The sequence below is a fragment of the Dromaius novaehollandiae genome, chromosome 27 (genome assembly GCF_036370855.1).
Source record: "Dromaius novaehollandiae isolate bDroNov1 chromosome 27, bDroNov1.hap1, whole genome shotgun sequence".
NCBI classification, from domain to species: domain Eukaryota; kingdom Metazoa; phylum Chordata; class Aves; order Casuariiformes; family Dromaiidae; genus Dromaius; species Dromaius novaehollandiae.
The window spans coordinates 911,816-928,470 of NC_088124.1; the positions used below are offsets into that span (position 1 = coordinate 911,816).

The 16,655-nt window shown below is 52.7% G+C and overlaps 1 protein-coding gene across 6 annotated transcripts in view; it reads left to right on the plus strand.

The window, feature by feature from the left end:
- LOC112983865 (receptor-type tyrosine-protein phosphatase V-like) overlaps window positions 1–9,056 on the plus strand; it is a 44,002-nt gene extending 34,946 nt beyond the window's left edge. For 5 of the 6 annotated variants that reach the window (XM_064498230.1, XM_064498231.1, XM_064498233.1 and 2 more), the window contains 9 exons: window positions 294–373; window positions 1,189–1,276; window positions 1,775–1,865; window positions 2,628–2,704; window positions 3,123–3,257; window positions 3,826–3,948; window positions 4,482–4,642; window positions 5,304–5,439; window positions 8,010–9,056. In XM_064498230.1, the coding sequence (XP_064354300.1) occupies window positions 294–373; window positions 1,189–1,276; window positions 1,775–1,865; window positions 2,628–2,704; window positions 3,123–3,257; window positions 3,826–3,948; window positions 4,482–4,642; window positions 5,304–5,439; window positions 8,010–8,069 (951 nt within the window). In that variant the 3' untranslated portion in view covers window positions 8,070–9,056. The remainder of the gene's footprint in view (window positions 1–293; window positions 374–1,188; window positions 1,277–1,774; window positions 1,866–2,627; window positions 2,705–3,122; window positions 3,258–3,825; window positions 3,949–4,481; window positions 4,643–5,303; window positions 5,440–8,009) is intronic. The other variant, XM_026101244.2, reaches the window with a different exon arrangement.
- Window positions 9,057–16,655: the final 7,599 nt, after the last annotated feature.

Below are 16,655 nucleotides of genomic sequence, written 5' to 3' on the forward strand. Positions count from 1 at the left end.
GAGGATCAGGCCCTTTACAGATGATTCTTGACCCACACCACATCATTGACCTGTGCTGCTCCAAAGCCCAGCTGATATTTGCAATCCTCAGGGTGGTACAAAGTGTCAGTCCTACCCTTCAAGACAGATAAGAGACCCAGGGAACGGACCCAGGGGTGCTGAGATTGTACTGGCCAAGGGTTTTGGAGCATGAATGTAGGACATATTCTGCCCACCATGTAGTGCCATCCTCACCCATTCATGCTGTCTGTGTGGTGCAGGACTGCTTTACACTGTCTGCCTTTGCCTTCCAGTCCCAGTATATTTTCCTGCACAGCTGTATCCTGGACAAGATCTTGGAGGAGCCACTCCTGGGTCTATCAGGAACAGAAACGTAAGAGCCTGCAGCATTTTGCCTGCTACTCTACCCACCCCAGTCCACAGCCCCTTCAGGCAGCAAGTTCAAATTCTGATTTCAACTTGGGTCTTGGTTCTAGGTTCTAGGACAGCAGGATGGGGCACCCCAGACAAGCATCCCACCCTGTGGGTTTTTTTGCGGGGGGGGGCATTCTGGCACTGGTTGTTCCCCGCAGTATACAGAGCCCAATCCAGAACCAGGTGGGAGTCACCAGGCACACTGAGAGGGCACAGGGGACTGCATCCCCCTTTCCTCCAGTGGCAGAAGCCTATCAGTGTGCTGAGCTGTGCCAATGCCACAGCTGTACCCTGCAAAGCTGCCCTGGGAAGGCATTTATATCGGTCTCTGAATCCTCAGCCCACAGCCATGCACTAGCATTGGGTTCAAACTGGAAGGGCTGATGGCAGCTGGGTGGTCTTGGGATGTCCCTTCTAACTGAGGCCATGAGGAAGAGGCAGGGTCAGGCTAGGCCTGGCTTTGCCTGCCTGCCTTGTAGTCTCTGAGGCTGCATCTGGAGGTCATACATTGACACAGTCAGACTCTCTCCTCCCTCACTGAAAAGGTGTATTTGTCTATGTTGTCCCTTGCAATTGGGGTCTGGGCTCTGCTGCACCTGAGACCTGGCCTTGCCTGAGGGAGAGCAGGTTGGCATGAGCCAGGCTGGTATGCTGCAAGGGTCCAGGCATATGAGGGGTGGTGATCTGTCCACAGCCCTGTTTAGCTACTGTGGACACAGCATGGATGCTGCTGGGTTTGCTCAACTTCATCCTTACGCCGGTTTCTTTCCCCAGGTCCTGCCCCATCCCACTCAAAAGCTTTGCACAGCACTATGCCCAGAAAGCAGCCAAGTCCAATGTGGGCTTCCTGAAGGAATACGAGGTGAGACCTGTCCTGAGCAGGGCTGCAGGGAGTGCCACCACAGCCACACAAACTGAGGGGGAAGTGGGCAGTGTTAGCCCCTGGCCTGGCTGGGGTACACCCAAGAAGCATCCTCCTGAGTGCATCCCATGCCTTGGTTTCCAGCAGCCTGGCTGTTCTGGCCATACCCCCTTCCCTCCCTGGCATCGCGTCTCTGGGCACATGGCTCCCTAACACATCCTGCACAGAGCAGGCGCTCCCAGACCCCCATGCAGGGTAGGGATAGGAACCTACACACGAACACCGTTACCCTGTGGATGGTAGTGGAGAAATGCAGACGTCTCCTGGCAGTGCAGGCCAGACCTGGCAGCCCACCCCACAGAGGCCTGGCGAGGTGGTTATAGAGCCAATGCATTCACCCCTCTGCTGAGGCCAGGGGTCCTCAGGAGCCCACAGATCCTCCGGCTCCTCCTGAGCTGTCTCCGCTCACTGCCTTCTCCACCTCTTTCGCTGTGGCAGACCCTCCTAGAGGCTGTCAAGGAGGAAGCCAGCGCCGCGACACCACCCTCCGGCAGCCAGCAGGCACGGCCCTCTGCCAGCATCCTCCGCTGTAAGTGCTGCCAACGCCTCTCGCCTCCTTGCTCCTTCACCCGGGTGGAGCCAGACTGGACCAGGGCAGAGCTCTGCTGTACAAAAGAGTACGGTGACACGCTGGCGCGAGTCGGCCGGAAGGTTACCAAGGTGGTCAGGGCTGGAACACATGATGTGTGAAGAGTTGTTTAGAGAGGTGGATTTGTTTAACCTGCAGCAAAGAAGGCAAAAGGGAGAACTTACGACTGTCTTCACCCACCTGCTAGGAGGGTGTAGAGAGACAGTGACAGACTCTTCTTGGAGGTGAACCCTAGAAGAGCAAGAGGCAACAGGAACAATTTGGAACACATGGAAAATTCCGACTTTGTATAAGGAAAAAAATTCCCATGAGGGTGGTCAACACTGGTCTGGGGACCCAGAGAGGTTATGGAATCTTCATCCTTTGGGACATGCAGTGCTCAGATGGAAAGACACTGAGCAACCTGCCCTAACTGGACTTGCTTTGAGCAGGAGATTGGCATAGAAACCTATGGACCTCTCCACCAACAGGAAAGGGTTCCCCTCCAGCATCTCCAGGAGAAGCTCTGGGGCTGTCCCTGGGGGTGAGTGTCCATAAGGCAAACAGGAGCACAGCAGAGGGATAATTCTTTTCAGAGAAATGGAGAGAGGACAAGGTGGTTGATGGGTATGTGCAGCTTTGGCAGAGTCTAGCAGTCAATTTGCAAGAGCAGCATGAGAGCAAAGCTGCCCTGGCTCTCTTCATATTCCACATATTTTGCAGATGATCGCTCCAGAGTCAAGTTTTCCCTGCTGGAACAGGGCACTTTTTCAGGTCTCCTTCAGATGTGGCGTATCCCGGTGAGTTGTCCCTCCTCCCACAAAGCTGCAACACCCTCTTCAGTGCCTGAGCCCTGTCACTTCCTTTTTCTGTGGGTGGCAAGTGGTGCTCCTCTCTTTTTCACCCGACCCTCGCTCTCTGCTGCCTGGTTCTTGCACTGTTCCACCAGCTCCACTGGTCACTGCTGCTCTGTCACTGTACATCATGCTCTTGTGGGCAAGAGCATCACCTCTGGGGACTGAGGATGAGTCTTTTTCCTCTCCCATGTTGGCCTATGCTGACTTCTCTTCATCAGTGCTTTCTCCTCTCTCTTTGCCTCCTGATATGTTGAACTTCCCATCTCTTCCTGATGTCTCTCCTTCAGTCACTTGGGATGCCTGGATTCCTCTGTCTCCCTTTCCAGCTGGAGAGTGACTTACTTTCTCATTCCCCACCCAGGGCTGCAGTTCCAGCAGGGATTACTGGGCTGTCCAGGGGCCTGACAAGGTGACCATGGAGGAGTTCTGGACCCTGGTGTGGGAACAGGATGTCCACACGATCCTAACACTTCTGCCCTGGCATGAGAAGGGAGAGGTAAGGCTTTGTGCCCACCTGCACCTTGGTAGAGTAGGAACCTGTTTAATGGAGCTGGAATCTAATGTAGCTCCAAAACTTAAACTTTCATTGTGCCCTGAAGTTTGAATACAGAACCAGCTTGGCTAAAACTGAAACTTTTGTATGTCAAAATGCTCTTGCAGCATGTCACAGGAGACAGAGGTTCTGTGCTGCCCACCATTGGGTCCATGGGCTGGGTCTTTAGACTCAGCTGCCTCTCCCCCATGGGTATTCTTCAAGCTGCATCTCAAGAGCACCCCAAGGACAGCAGCTCCTGCCTCTCTCTAGCTGTGGATGGACAGAATGGAGGAGGTGGAGAGCTTCTGCTGAACAGAGTCCCACTGTCAAGCAGCTCTGTGTGAATGGGGAAGTTAGCTGCAATCTGCTGTTGTCGCCAAAACTCCCCTAGGCTGCAGCCAGGGGATGAACTGACATGCAGTGATGTTGGAGGTGGTCTCAGTCCAGCCCCATCACACACCCCTAAGATGGTGACTGATCTGAAAAATGGCCAACATCAACATGAAGCCCAACTTGCTGTTGTGCACAGGTCCCAACTGAGGCATGCTGGCCCCTGGAAGGAGACTCTCTCTGCACAAAGATGCTGACAATCCAGCGTGGTGCAGAGAAACCTGGTTCAGGATGGAGGTGTATCCAGCTCAAAATGAAACATGTATGTGTTCATGGGGGTGGTCTGGCTTCCACTGCCTGGGATGTTCTTCACTGCTGGCAAACAAGTGTAGAGGGGCAAGGGCTCAAGTGTCCATAGAGTCTGGGCTGAGCTGCTAGAATAAAGTGCCAGTAGCCCTTGAATGCAGGAGGGAATCTAGGATTGCAATATTCACAATATCTGTGGAGCAGACAGGAGAGGCACAGGAGAAGCCTTGGAGGCTTCTCCCACCACCTGGCCAATAGGACTTTCTGACCCCTTTGCAAAGACCCACCCAGTTCTCAGTCTCTCTTTCTCTCAAGGGGAAAGGTAGGATGCCAAAAGGGAAGGATAGCAGGTTCCTACATGCACCAACCCCACTGGGCAGATAGATGATGGGCAATGCTGCAGCAGAGACTGTTTGGATAGCATTATAGAACCTAGCACTTCAGCTCACAGAAAGCATTTGGCAGCCCAAGGGTTGGAGACCTGGAACCCTTCTGCATGCAGATCCACTCTTCCCTCCACAACAGCCATGCCAATTCCTTATGTCTTAGCAGGAGAAGAAAGCAAAGGAGAAGCAGGTGCAACAGTTCCTGTATACACTCTGGAGCAGCAAGAAGCATCCAGATGTCCAGAGCCTGGTGGAGTTCCTCACTGCTGTCAGACGGTGCATACCCCACCGGAAGAGAGCCAGTCCTCTCATCCTGCACTGCAGGTACGATGGAGCAGATTTCTGCTCCACCCATGGGGAGTCCCCAAGAGCCAGTACCCACCAGGCTGCACAGCACCCTGACATGGCCACCAGCAAGCCAGTGCCCTTCACCAGAGACCTCAAGGTTTTGGGACATGTTGAGAGAAGGTCTGTGGGAGACAGGGAAGCTCTGGAGGTCAGATGAAGCAGTGCTCTGCCACCCCTATGGGAGAAGGGAAGGCAAACTGGGCTGGGGCAGGGGCAGGGGAACAAGCATGCCTGTTTGAGGTGCCTGGGCCATCCCTGGGCCAACTGCTGAGGTCCTGGGAGCAGCCCTGATGTCCTCACCTGCTTGTTTCCAGGAAGAGCTCATGATCCCTCAGGAGCCAGCATAGCTGGCACACTGCCCAGCTTGGTGGAGCTGGCTCGGGTGAGGGATGCCCAGCTCAGCAGGGCAGGGTAGGCTGGGTCTCCAGGATCCTTCAACAGGCACTATGGGGCTCGCATCTTCCTGGTCCCCTCAGGGGTCCCTGTAGTCTACACCAGTGCTCGCAGATTCCTACCCCTGCGGGACACTGTTGCTGCATGTTCTCATGGGGCATCTGACTCCTGGCCTAGTGCCCTCTGCCAAAGAGGCTTGGTTCAGCCTGGCCTGGAATCAGTGCCTCTCCCCTGTCCCTTGCAGTGGTGGTGTGAGCCAGATGGGGACACTGATTGCCCTCGATTGCCTGTTGCACCAACTGAAAGCTGAAAGAAGCGTGGATGTCTATGGGGTGACCCTCCACCTGACAAGAAGCTGCTGTCTCATGACACCAACGCTGGTAGGTGGGAAGGAGGGAGAGTGGCAGGCAGGGAATGTCCTGGTCAGGCAGCAAAGGGGGAGAACGGGACACTCCTATAGAGTTGCTTGGAGCTGAGCAGGCTGTGTGCTGCACATTCCCACTCCATGAGTGTTGCCCATCACCTGGGATCCATCCAGTCTATGCAGTGCCTTTCTACCCATGCTGCAGCTCTGCCAGCTGCTGAAGGCTAAGGATGCTGTCTCTTCCCAGTGATCCCCCAGGAACAGGCTTTCTGTCTCTTCAGTTATGGAGCTAAACTATATTAAATATCATGTGAGCTCATGATAAATGCAAGCCACACACTTTCTCCATCCTGCCCCAGAAAGCATGAACCACCAGTTTGGTCCCATATGGCCAACTCCCGTTCACTCTGGGCCCCTGGGCACAGCTATCAGCCCAGATACCCAGAACCTGCTGGGTGTCTGCGCTTTTCCCTGACACATGCTCTGCCACCCAGACCAGCTCCCAGCTGCAGCCTGCAGCCACAGCTGCAGCCAGCTGGGAAGAGGTCAGCAGGACACTGCGACATGTTTGCAGCTGCCCTGTGGCAGCATGAGCCACAGGACTGCAGCACTGTTTGATGGTACTGCAATCAGGCCCTGCCATGCTGGTCCAGGACTACCATGACCCATGCCTCCCAACATGCTACTCCTGATAGGCACTGCTGGCACAGATGTCCTCTGGACAGCACGTTCATTTATTGCAACCACTGAACAAGGCAATGTGGCATCCTGGAAACCCTCTCCAGAAGGGACAGCAAAACTGGGGCAAATCTCTCCGGGGTTTCCCAGCTGCAGAGCCTCCTGCAAACAGCTAATCACATTCTTAATTAATATGAACCACACATGTGGTGGGAGCTGGAGGAGGGCAAGGCCTCTGCTGCCTCTGCTTTGGAGCTCCTTTGTGTTTCAGCAGTGGTCTTGCCAAGCAGAGGCACAATGTGCCCATCAATGCACAGCAAGTATCGCTCAAAAGCTGCTGCCCCACTGAGGAGGGAAGGGCCAATAGAAGCAGCTGTCTCCCCACCTTGCTGCGAGCAGTGGTCGCTCTGATCCTAGCATGCCCTGTTCTGGCCAGAAAAGGACACACAAGGCTAACCTCCAGCCCCGTGCCTCTGCCATGTGGCTGCCAGCCTCCTCTGTCACCGTGGGGACTTGCTAGGATGCTGCCTTTATCTCTGGCAGGGCACTCTGCTGTCATGCTTGGGGCCATCAGCTGATTTTTGGAGGCTTTAGCAGCCAAAGAAGGGGACAATGAACCTTTGAGTGATTGTTCATGAATAACCTTGGGGTGTTTAAGCACCCCAGCTCCAGCATGCAATGTGTCTCTGGGGATGCACTCTCACATCTCACCAGGGGTTGAGTGTGCCCAGTCTGAAGCCAATCCCAGAATGTCACTCCAGATTTCTCAGTCAGTCCCGGCTCATTGAAAACATGCTCTGGTGACCTGGAGTCACAGCCATTGTGTGATCTGTGGCTTTCCCAGTAGTTCAGTGGGGCTAAAACTGCTGCCAGCAGGAGAGTAGGCACCTCGTGACTTGCAGCTTAGCCAGTGTATTAGTGAGGCGTTTGGAGGCCCCTCTATTGACTGCCTAATCCCCCCTTCCTGGCTACCATGTGATTTCGACCCACAGCGTTTGTAGGCTGGCCCTGCCCTGCCCTTCAGCTTTGTACATTGAGCACAACTTCATTTACCTTTCCCACAACTTCAAAGGGGCCTTTCCCAGATCCCTGCCATTGCACCCATCAGTCCTCATCCCAACCCTCACATGTCCAGCACTTTCCTTCGTGGGCAGTTTATAGCATAGCATTGTTTTGGAGCAGCCTGATGTTTGCCAAAATCTCTCATACCAAATCTAAAATGGTCTTGGAATCTCTGGACATTCATTCAGTGCTGATGGATAATTTTAGCCACCTTAAAAGTATATAAATGATGTAATTAGATTTAAAACACGAGATCTTTTTCTGTGCCTGTGGAAACTTTCAGAGATCTAGCCTAACCTGCTGTCAACCCTTGAGTGGGGTGTGCTGGGACCACCACAAAGGGAAACTCTCTGCTCCATCAATCTTCACCTGGCGAGACTCAGGTCACGGCCAGACTGCTTTGGGCACACCAACAAGCACCTTGCTTGCTGCCCTGCTGTGTCACTGGAGTTGCTCTGCAGTCTTGTTTTGGATACAAACCCCACGGCATAAGCAAAAACTGCCAGGGTGGTTTAAGGAAGGCAAATTAGTGTGTTTTTCTCATGCAGCAGTGAAATTTGCCTTCAGTTTTTACAAATGGAGATGATGAAGCTGCAGGAAAAAAAACACAGTATATCTAAAGCTCCAGGCCTGATTTTTCCTTTCCAGGCAACTCTGGTGACACAGGACAGATTTGGACCATTTGGGACAGTGAATCTTGCTCTGCCATCACATACTGTTAGTTAATCTCCTTCATGAAGCGGTTGTAGGCACTTTTAAAGCAAACTGCAGGGTTAGTCTTGAAATCAGGAGGCCTGAGTCCCCCTGTCAGAAACCTGATTCCAGAACTCCTTTTCTCTTTTGTAGGACCAGTACATGTTCCTGTACACCTGCATCCAGGACATCATTGCCCAAAAACAGCCCTAACCCCTCTCAGCACTTCCTGGCACCATCCTGCCCTCCACCTCTGTGGGATCCTAATGAGAACCAGACGCTGGGGAGAGAGCACTGTGGGATTCTTGGCACAAATGAGCTCTGCACCAAGAGGGGACTCACCTGGATGCAGCCGCTAATGGGTCCTACATGGATCACAGGTGCTGGCAGAGACATCAGGTCTCCTGAGGAGACTCAGGCAGTGCTGTCCTGTCACACATACTGCTGCAGCCACTCGGATTCTTGGTGCCTGGAAGATTTATTAACCTAATTTTGGTGCATAGTCCTTGCCCAGGAATCCTGCAGTGCTCTTTCCCCTCAGTACAGGAGGGATAACACTCTCTCCCTGCAGGTCCTGGCTCCAGCAGGCTGCTGATGTCTGATGAAAGCCCTTGGCTGCACAGGCTGTGTACGCATCTCATAGCACCCATGGACACAGCATGCACTGAGATGCCAAATGTTGCTATGGGCAGAGCACCCTGGGAGCAGACCTGTCTTGGCTAATGGATCAGTGTTAGGTACAAACAATAAAGAGCCCTAGGAAAAAGTGTGCTCTTAAAAGTAGGTTAGCTTTCCTGGGGTCCCAGAGAGGTCCAGGACTTCCCCTGCTGCAGCAAAGTACCCATTCCCAAAGGGCAGCTGTGTCCCTATCCAGGAGGGCCGTGAGCAACGGACTGGGTGCCTTCAGCCAGCCCAGGCACTGCAGCCTGTGGGTGTACATAGAGGAGCCATGGCTCAAATTCTGAATGCATTAAGAAGAGCGGGAGCTGCTGATGTAAGAAAGACTGGTGCTCATCCCCTCAAACAGAGGAGAGATGAACCAAAACCCAGCATTTCCCCACCAGTGGTGTTGGACAAGTCCTGTGGCTTTCATTTACTAAGCGTGGCCCAGAAATCCCAGGTGTTGAGCACAGTTAGGTCTCAAAGATGTGTGTAGATGCAAGCTTTAGCCCACTGTCCAATAAACTCTTATTCAAGGTGTGCAGTGTCCATTGAAAGCTGAGAAATGTTTATATCTGTATGTGCCATCGTGGTTTATGATGCATAAAACACCCAGTGTTGTCAGTCTCAGAAGATGTCAAGAACGCCTGTGAAGCTCCGTGACCTAGGAAGTGGGGCCAGATCCCAAATACAGTGAAGATGTGAAGTAGAGCCACTGCCCTGAGACAGGATGTAAGCAGGAGCCTCGAAGGGGCAGAGAAGCAGGATCACCTGAGGTGGGTTTGCTCCCTGGAGCCTGGCAGCCAGTGTGTGGGGCTTGCGTGGCTGACCCCCCACCCTGCGATGGTGTTCGTTGCCCCTTGGCCTGGGTGTCAGCCCATAGCCTGAGGTACTTACAGGGGCAAGACTACCCTTGTTCGGCCAAGCACAGCTAGGAGGGTCTCCCAAGAGCCTGGCCAGGACTAAATGCTCAGAAAGGGGCAGCTGCCAAGGTTAAGAAGGGGCAGGAACTCCCTGTCCTCTCATTCCCATTTTTCTGCAATCAGAGCTACCCTGTGGCTTTTAGAGTCATTATGCCTGGGGCTCTGCTCAAAGCCATATTCCCTGTGGAGAAGGGCTGGCTCTGGCTCTACAGCTTGTGGCACAGGAGAGGACAGAGGCCTCACGGTGGGATATCATTCCCAGGGCCTTCTTGTGGGCTCTGCAGAGCTGTTGTCTCTCATGGAGCAAGAGCAGAATAGCATCCACACAAGACAAGTTGCCAACCGCCCCCCCCCCGCCCAAGTTCACCCTTAGCTTGTGGCAGCTGGCTGATCAATGCAGAGGAGCGAGTTCTCATGGCACGTGCCCTCATACCACCTCTGGTCCCAGTGGGGTTCAGTTCAGCACAGCACTGTCCATCTGCCTTGCCAGATGGGCTATTGCACTAGGCCTTGCCTGCAACTCCTCAGGAAACTGCTGGTGAGATTTCTGTGTGTCCATGTAGCCCCAGCCATGGACCACAGAGACAGACACCATCCCAGGTCTGACGCACGGAACCAAGCTTACGGCAAAGAGTCCCTATGGGCATCAGCTCCCAGCTACCAAGAAATCCATGACGGGGGAGGCATGTTACTGTCTGCAAAGCTGCCGTGAGTCCAGGAGCAACTGAACCCACAGCTCTCATATCTGACTAGTGCAACACTGTTTCCAGCGGAGCCAGCAGCCAAGGTGAACCCCTGGACATCTGCAACTAAAGCACAAGCTGCTTTGTCAGGCCTGAAGGGACCATCCCCATAAAGGGGAGAGGCACAGGGCAGGGAACAGGTTTCACCAGGCCAGCTCTGTGTGGCTGCATCAGTGGCACAGCCCATTGCTGAGTTTCACGCCCCTATCTAACAGGAGGCCGACTTGGTGACAATGATGAGTTTACGAACTCCCACCCACTGCTGCAAAGGAGTCTGGAGCCACAGATGCCTACAGAGGGTGTCGTGGGAGCTGCGGTTTGGATGAACAATTTTCCAGCCCTGCAGCTCAGAGCCACGAAACCCGGGGGGGAGAGAGACAACAAAACAGTAAAACAAAACAAGCCTCCAGCTCGGGCTGCTCAGTGAGGTCTGGACCATGCTGTGTTGTTCTTCACATTTAGCCTGCTCCGGTCTGGCAGCATCCAGCTACCACCCTCCTCCACCAGTCCCCACGCAGAGGTCAAGACCCTGGAGATGAGAAGGACCGTGTGTGTTTGGATCCCCTATCCCTACCCCCCGGTCCTGAGGCTGCCAGAAACGGGCCAGACTGGGTTAGTAACGCCAAGCGAGAGAAGAGCAGGGGTACCCAACCCACAGACTCCTTGGGAGCTGCAGCCGGGGGAGCCCGCTGCGACCGCTGAGGTACCATGGCACCCCTGGTCTCACAGCCTCCCCGTTCACTGGAGCTGACACTCTGCCCTAACGTCTTCCCTGTCCCCTGCTCCATCCAGGACACAGTGTCTAGCAGTTGCTGCACCTTCCCTTCGACACAGTAACAAGACACAGCTTCCACCAAAGGGAGCCCATGGCATCCTGACAGTGCAACTGTATCCATTACCATGCTGAGCGCTGCTGTGATATTAGGTGTCTGGCACCAGATCATGGCTGCCTGGCTGTTCCCATGCTGGGGTGAAGAGTCCCCACTGCTCACTCGGTTGTGCTGGACACCGTCTTGCATCTGAGCCACACCAGCACCAGGCAGCAGCAGAGCTGCAGCCTGTTCCTTCCCAGGATCTCCAGCATCCCCTCTCAGCAGCTACAGCTGTCAGCCACATGCTGGAGAGCAGAAGCTCTGGGGCCAGACAGATGCGGACAGGGCAGATTTGAACTGCGAGGGGAATTCCTCCTGGGACAGCCCATAGGAGGCAACGGTTGCTCCATCGCTCAGAGGGAAGGTTCCATCCTAACACCCTGCACTTGCACATGCTCGGCTTGGCATGGCCTCAGCTCCCTGACCCACTCAATGCAGGGACTCTGACCAGGGAGGCAAGTAGGACCTCCAACAGATAGGACACTCTAGGTCAGGGGTCTGGTCCTGCAGGTCCTTCACCTAACTCTACACCTCTGTCTCTCCTCCCTGTAGGGCATGAAGCCACCAGCCTGCCCTGCGACATGTTGTAAGCAGCCTCTCCTGCAGTAAAGAGTTAAAGTGCAACTGAGGCACCTATTTTTCTGTGCCTTGAGCATCAGGGAGGAACTATCTCTGTCCTTTTATGTACAACTCCATTGGGACCAGTCTTTCCAGCTAACAGGGAGCATGGATGCCTTCAGTCCCTGCTCTCCCTCTGTCCAAGTCAGACAGCTGGGCAGCATGCAGGGCACTGGGGCTTTGTGCTTGTTTTCAAGCATTTGCATTTACATTTTGGAAAGCCTCTGGGAGCCTTTGCTGGTCCTGGACTCACTCACAGCCTGGCTGCGGTATTTCAGCCTTTGGATGGCCCTGGTGGGAGCATGGGCACAAGGAACATTCCTCTGGCCTTTGCCCTTACACATGACCTCGAATGGCTCCCTGGGGCATTCCCTGGGCTTACAAGCGGTGCAGACACATCCAAAGCACCAGACACTTGGCTCCAGCTACATTTAGCCCATCCCTGCTTGTTTAGGATGCATTCTGCTCTCCCCAAAACCTGAAGGCCCAGCTCTAGGATCGCTTAGGAGAAGCTGGGGCCTGCAAGGAAGTCTGGAAGGTCAATCTTATAGTCAGATCCTGTCAGAAGAGTGACTGGCCCTTCCACAGAGGTGTCATAGGAGAGGTGAATGAGTTCAGACCATCCATCCAGAACACATCAGCAAGTCCTGGGGCCATCTATTCTCCTGTGTCCCTGTGCTTTGTGAGATTGCCTTGGGCACTCTACATCTCTTGCCTTCCTCTGCAAGCTCTTCAGGAGGGACCGCCTCTCTGTTCTGTTTTTCAAGCACGCAGCACAGTGGGGTCTTGGTTCCTGCTGTGACCCTAGTAGTGACAAACAGCCAGCATCCTCATGGTCTGCCATAGGGCTGTTTTCTCCTGGAGAGCAACAGCCAAACCATGAGTCTTCTGGGAACATTCAAGGGGTGATTCTGAACTGTCTAAAATTCAGAAGGGCATGAACAGAGGGCACAGATGGTTGCTTCATGGGAGCAGGGTAGAAGATGCACTTGTGGGTTTGTGCTAGGGCCCCTGGGCCTGACACCTGCTGAAGATAGGAGTACGCAACCCGGAGCTCTTTGGCTCAGCTAGCACAACCTGTCTTGGGACAGCTTGGGAAGGTCCCCAGTTGGATTTCCCGGATGCTGACACCGGGGATCACTGAGGGAGCATTGGCAGCACTCTGGGAGGACTGACAGCACAGCACTACCCACCACCTCCCTTCTCCTCTACAAGAAGAACATTACTGAGTGACAAGGTCCAATTCCAGTGAACTGTCCTGTTCAGGCCCATAGAGTCATTTTGGCTCTCCAGGAGTGAATATCACCACCCCTTGTTAGGTTTTAGCAGCAGCTCTGCCCCAGCCATACCTCACTCCAAAACAGCTCTAAAAAGCCTTTGCCAGACACATTCCACAGACCAAAGGCTCAGTTTGGCATTTCTGCTCTGATTCACAGGGAGGATTTGACAAGCACCGATACCCAGTGTCCCAGCACTCCTCAGGTCCAAGACTTAAATCCAGAGCCATCTCAAGTGTATTGTGTCTGAGTGAACAACACAGCTCTTTCCCACCGCTCCTGCCTCTTCTGTGCCCCTGACTTTGCAGTAATTGTACTTGCAGTAGCTTACACTGGCCAGAGTTTTTTTCCCCAGTTAGGCTCTATTCTAAATTTTTCCAGGGTTTTATCTGATTTGAAGCAAGCTGTAGGAAGACTTATTAGCAATGCGCTGTGAAGGTAGCAAAAGAAATATCACCTAGACTGTCACTTGCCATCCAGAGATACCACTCGCTAAAGTGTCATGCTTGATCACAGACTCCTAGCATTTGATACCAGAGTTTGAGCTCTATCCTTTCAAGGCAGGTCCGTGTGAATGGGAGATGCAGCAGAGCATTTGGGGGATTCTGAGTGGATGAAGCGGTGTGCAAAGGTAGCCACAGCATGTTACCAGCTCAGGTGAGTAGAGGATGATGCTCAGCTTGCTATAGAGCTGATCTCATCTTCCAAATCTGCAGCCTGCCACTAGAGGACAACACACAAACACATGTGAGTCTTGAAGAAAAACACATACATCTACATTAATAGGAATGAACTGGATCTGGAGTTCCCACTGCCTTTAATAAGGGCATGATACAGCCCACACTGCTCACAGTGAACTTCAATTTAAATGAGAACTGGCTGAAAAGTGACACTTCCACTCCAGCAGGATTTATTCAGGAATTCCAGGTTTACCATGGAAACATCAAAGTTCACTGGCCGAAACAACTTGATGTCCAGACTCTTCATTTTGCCAGCAGCCAGGCGGCGCACAAGAATACCCAATAAGTGAACACTCCAAATATTAATATGTATTATCAGGTCTCAAAAAATGAAACATGGAAATGAAACACCACAACCAAGCTAGAATAAAAAGCAAACAGAAAATTCGAAGTAAAATGAGAAAGACAGAGCAAAGTCCTCCACTTCAGACTGTGTTGCTCCAAAAACAACATGAAAAATGTCATTGTAATCAATGCCTTCCTGGGGAAATGGCTTTATTTCAGCAGGATGACAGTTTTCTATAGGAATCTCTTCAGTGCGATTTTTTTTTAAGTGCTCTATTAATAGTGTGCTCAGCCAAAGCTCTGCATCCCCAAGGAGAATTCACTGAGTGAGAAATTGTCAGGAGCTCACAATGTGGTTGTCTGTCTGTTTAAGCTGGAGAAAGAGAGGGAGAGAGAGGAGGAAAATGTAGATAAAAGCCGCTATTGCAGCCAGGACCACAGTGATAGGCCTGACACTTTCTACAGATTGACACCAAATTTCTGGCTGCTGCAGGAGCAAATCTGCCATTTCAGGCCACACTAATGCCCCATGTCAAAGCTGGAGGGGAAGGGTTGTCAAGGAACCCGAAGAAGAACCCTCTCTCTGGGGAGGGTTTCCCATCTTCCCACCAAGCCTTCCTCCACCCAGATGGCAGTGTTTTACATTTGGAGCTGTCAAAGCACATTGCAAATGTTTAATTAATGACATGTCCAGAATTATCCATGATGGAAGTGGCCTAATTCCAGTTAAATCAGTTCCTGTTCTCAGACTAAAATTCTCGCTCCTCTGCACTCAGTGGCAAAGTTTCCATTGACATCAGCAGTGACTGATTCTCAGCCTTGAGATTTTGGATCTTAAGGGACTCTGCAAAGGAAACAGTTTCCACATCATCACCCAAGCCAGGGTGTGTGCATCAGACCAAGCCTTGAGCTTGAGCTAGAACAGATCTTTTTGGAAGGGATAATCCATTATGACTCAAAAGCCTTCATGGAGGACAGAGTCCACTTCAGACCCAGATTAGCTGGAGCTTTGTATGTCTCCCATTTTGCAGACATACCTTCCTGACCCCAAATATTTCCCCAGCTCTTTTCTGAAGAGATAATTCAGGTATCAAGAGGAAACCCTTTTTCCCAAAAGATAAAGCACATTCACAAGAAGTAGGCACTGGGGAAAAAAAAAAAAAAAAGTAGCTGGGGCCATGGAGGGGCGATACAGGGAGAAATACACCATTACTGATAGTAGTCAAGGTCCAGCTAAGGCTGGGTAGCCCAATTGTTAGCTGTCTTTCTGCAACATGAGAGACCCATATTCAGCTGCCCTCCTTGTCACAGACAAGATGTATGTCCCTGTGGAGAAACGCAGCATGATGCAAGCTGTGGTGCCAGACTTGGCCCCCATCACAGAATCCACTGTCATGGGAAGACAGTGATCATCCCAGCAAGTGGCAGTGGGTGATCCTGAACAGCCAGCAAGTGCAGTCACAACAGAGGAGTGGAAAGGCTGTGCAGAGCTGAACTTTGCAGACTTCTCACATTGCAGGTACAGAGCCCTTTTCTGAAGCAGCTGCTTTAGGCACCCCTTTTGAATGCAGGCCTGGATGTTGCTTTACCCTTGCAAACACCATTGCTGAAGGAATCCCTCTCCCCTCCCCTGGCCAAACTCAGTAGTTCCCTCACACCCAATAGCAAGACACCTTGATCTGATGCTTGCACATCCCACACTTCCTGGGATACCTCTGGGCCTTGGCCTGGGCTGGCACACAGAGTACTCCCCCCTCCCCCAGCTCAACCAGACCTACCCCACTTTGCATAAGAGAGCTCCAGGTCTGCCCAGGCCTACGGGGTGATCAGTCAGCCTCTCACCGTGGTATGATGTCACTTCAACCCCCACTCTAGAGACTATTCCTCTATTTTGGCCTCTGACCATTTTACCTGTGGTTAGAAACAGCTCTTGGAGCATTCAGAACCCGCCACCCACTCCTGGTGTCAGTGCCGCGCAGCTCCCGCAAATGCAGCTCATGCGTGCACACGACCTTGTCCTGTTCAACAGGATGGCTAGCAGCGCAGCTGCAACAGCACCGCATCCTGCTGTCCCGGTGAGCACTCCGGAGAGGAGCCCTCGCTGAGCTAAGCACAGTGACACTGCAGCTCCATCCCCTGTATCTCCCACCCCAGACCCTGCCCTATGCAGGGGGTTGAGAGCAATGGCAGGACTGCTTCTGAGGCATGCAGAAGCAGCCGTGAGTGAAGGTCAGACCAGAGGACAGACAGACCAACAGCCCTGAGCACGGTTGCTCCCAGCAAAGAGCTAGATGTGAGCTCCCCACTCCCTTCTCCCCAGTTACACCCAGACTTTCCAGTTGCAGCTGGCTTTAGCAGCCAGCGCTGACACACAGAGTCCTTTATCTGGGGTTATATTTCAGCGTCCCAAAGTCTGGAGCACTTGAAGTGCTGGTTGGGTACTCCTGCCTCCCTATTTATACTCCTCTGCCCTGCCAGAGCCAGTTTTGCCTTCCCCTGCACTGCTATCTCACAAAAACATTGTTACAAAACAAGCACAGGTCCTGGAGCTATGAACAGGTCTTTATTTGTTGAGGTTTCTTTTTTTCTTCCCCCTTTTCTTCCCTTTGAATGAAATTCCTGCCAGCTCTAAAGGAGAGAGAAGGAAAAGAGTAGAAAGTTTAACTCCTCCCATTGGAGTG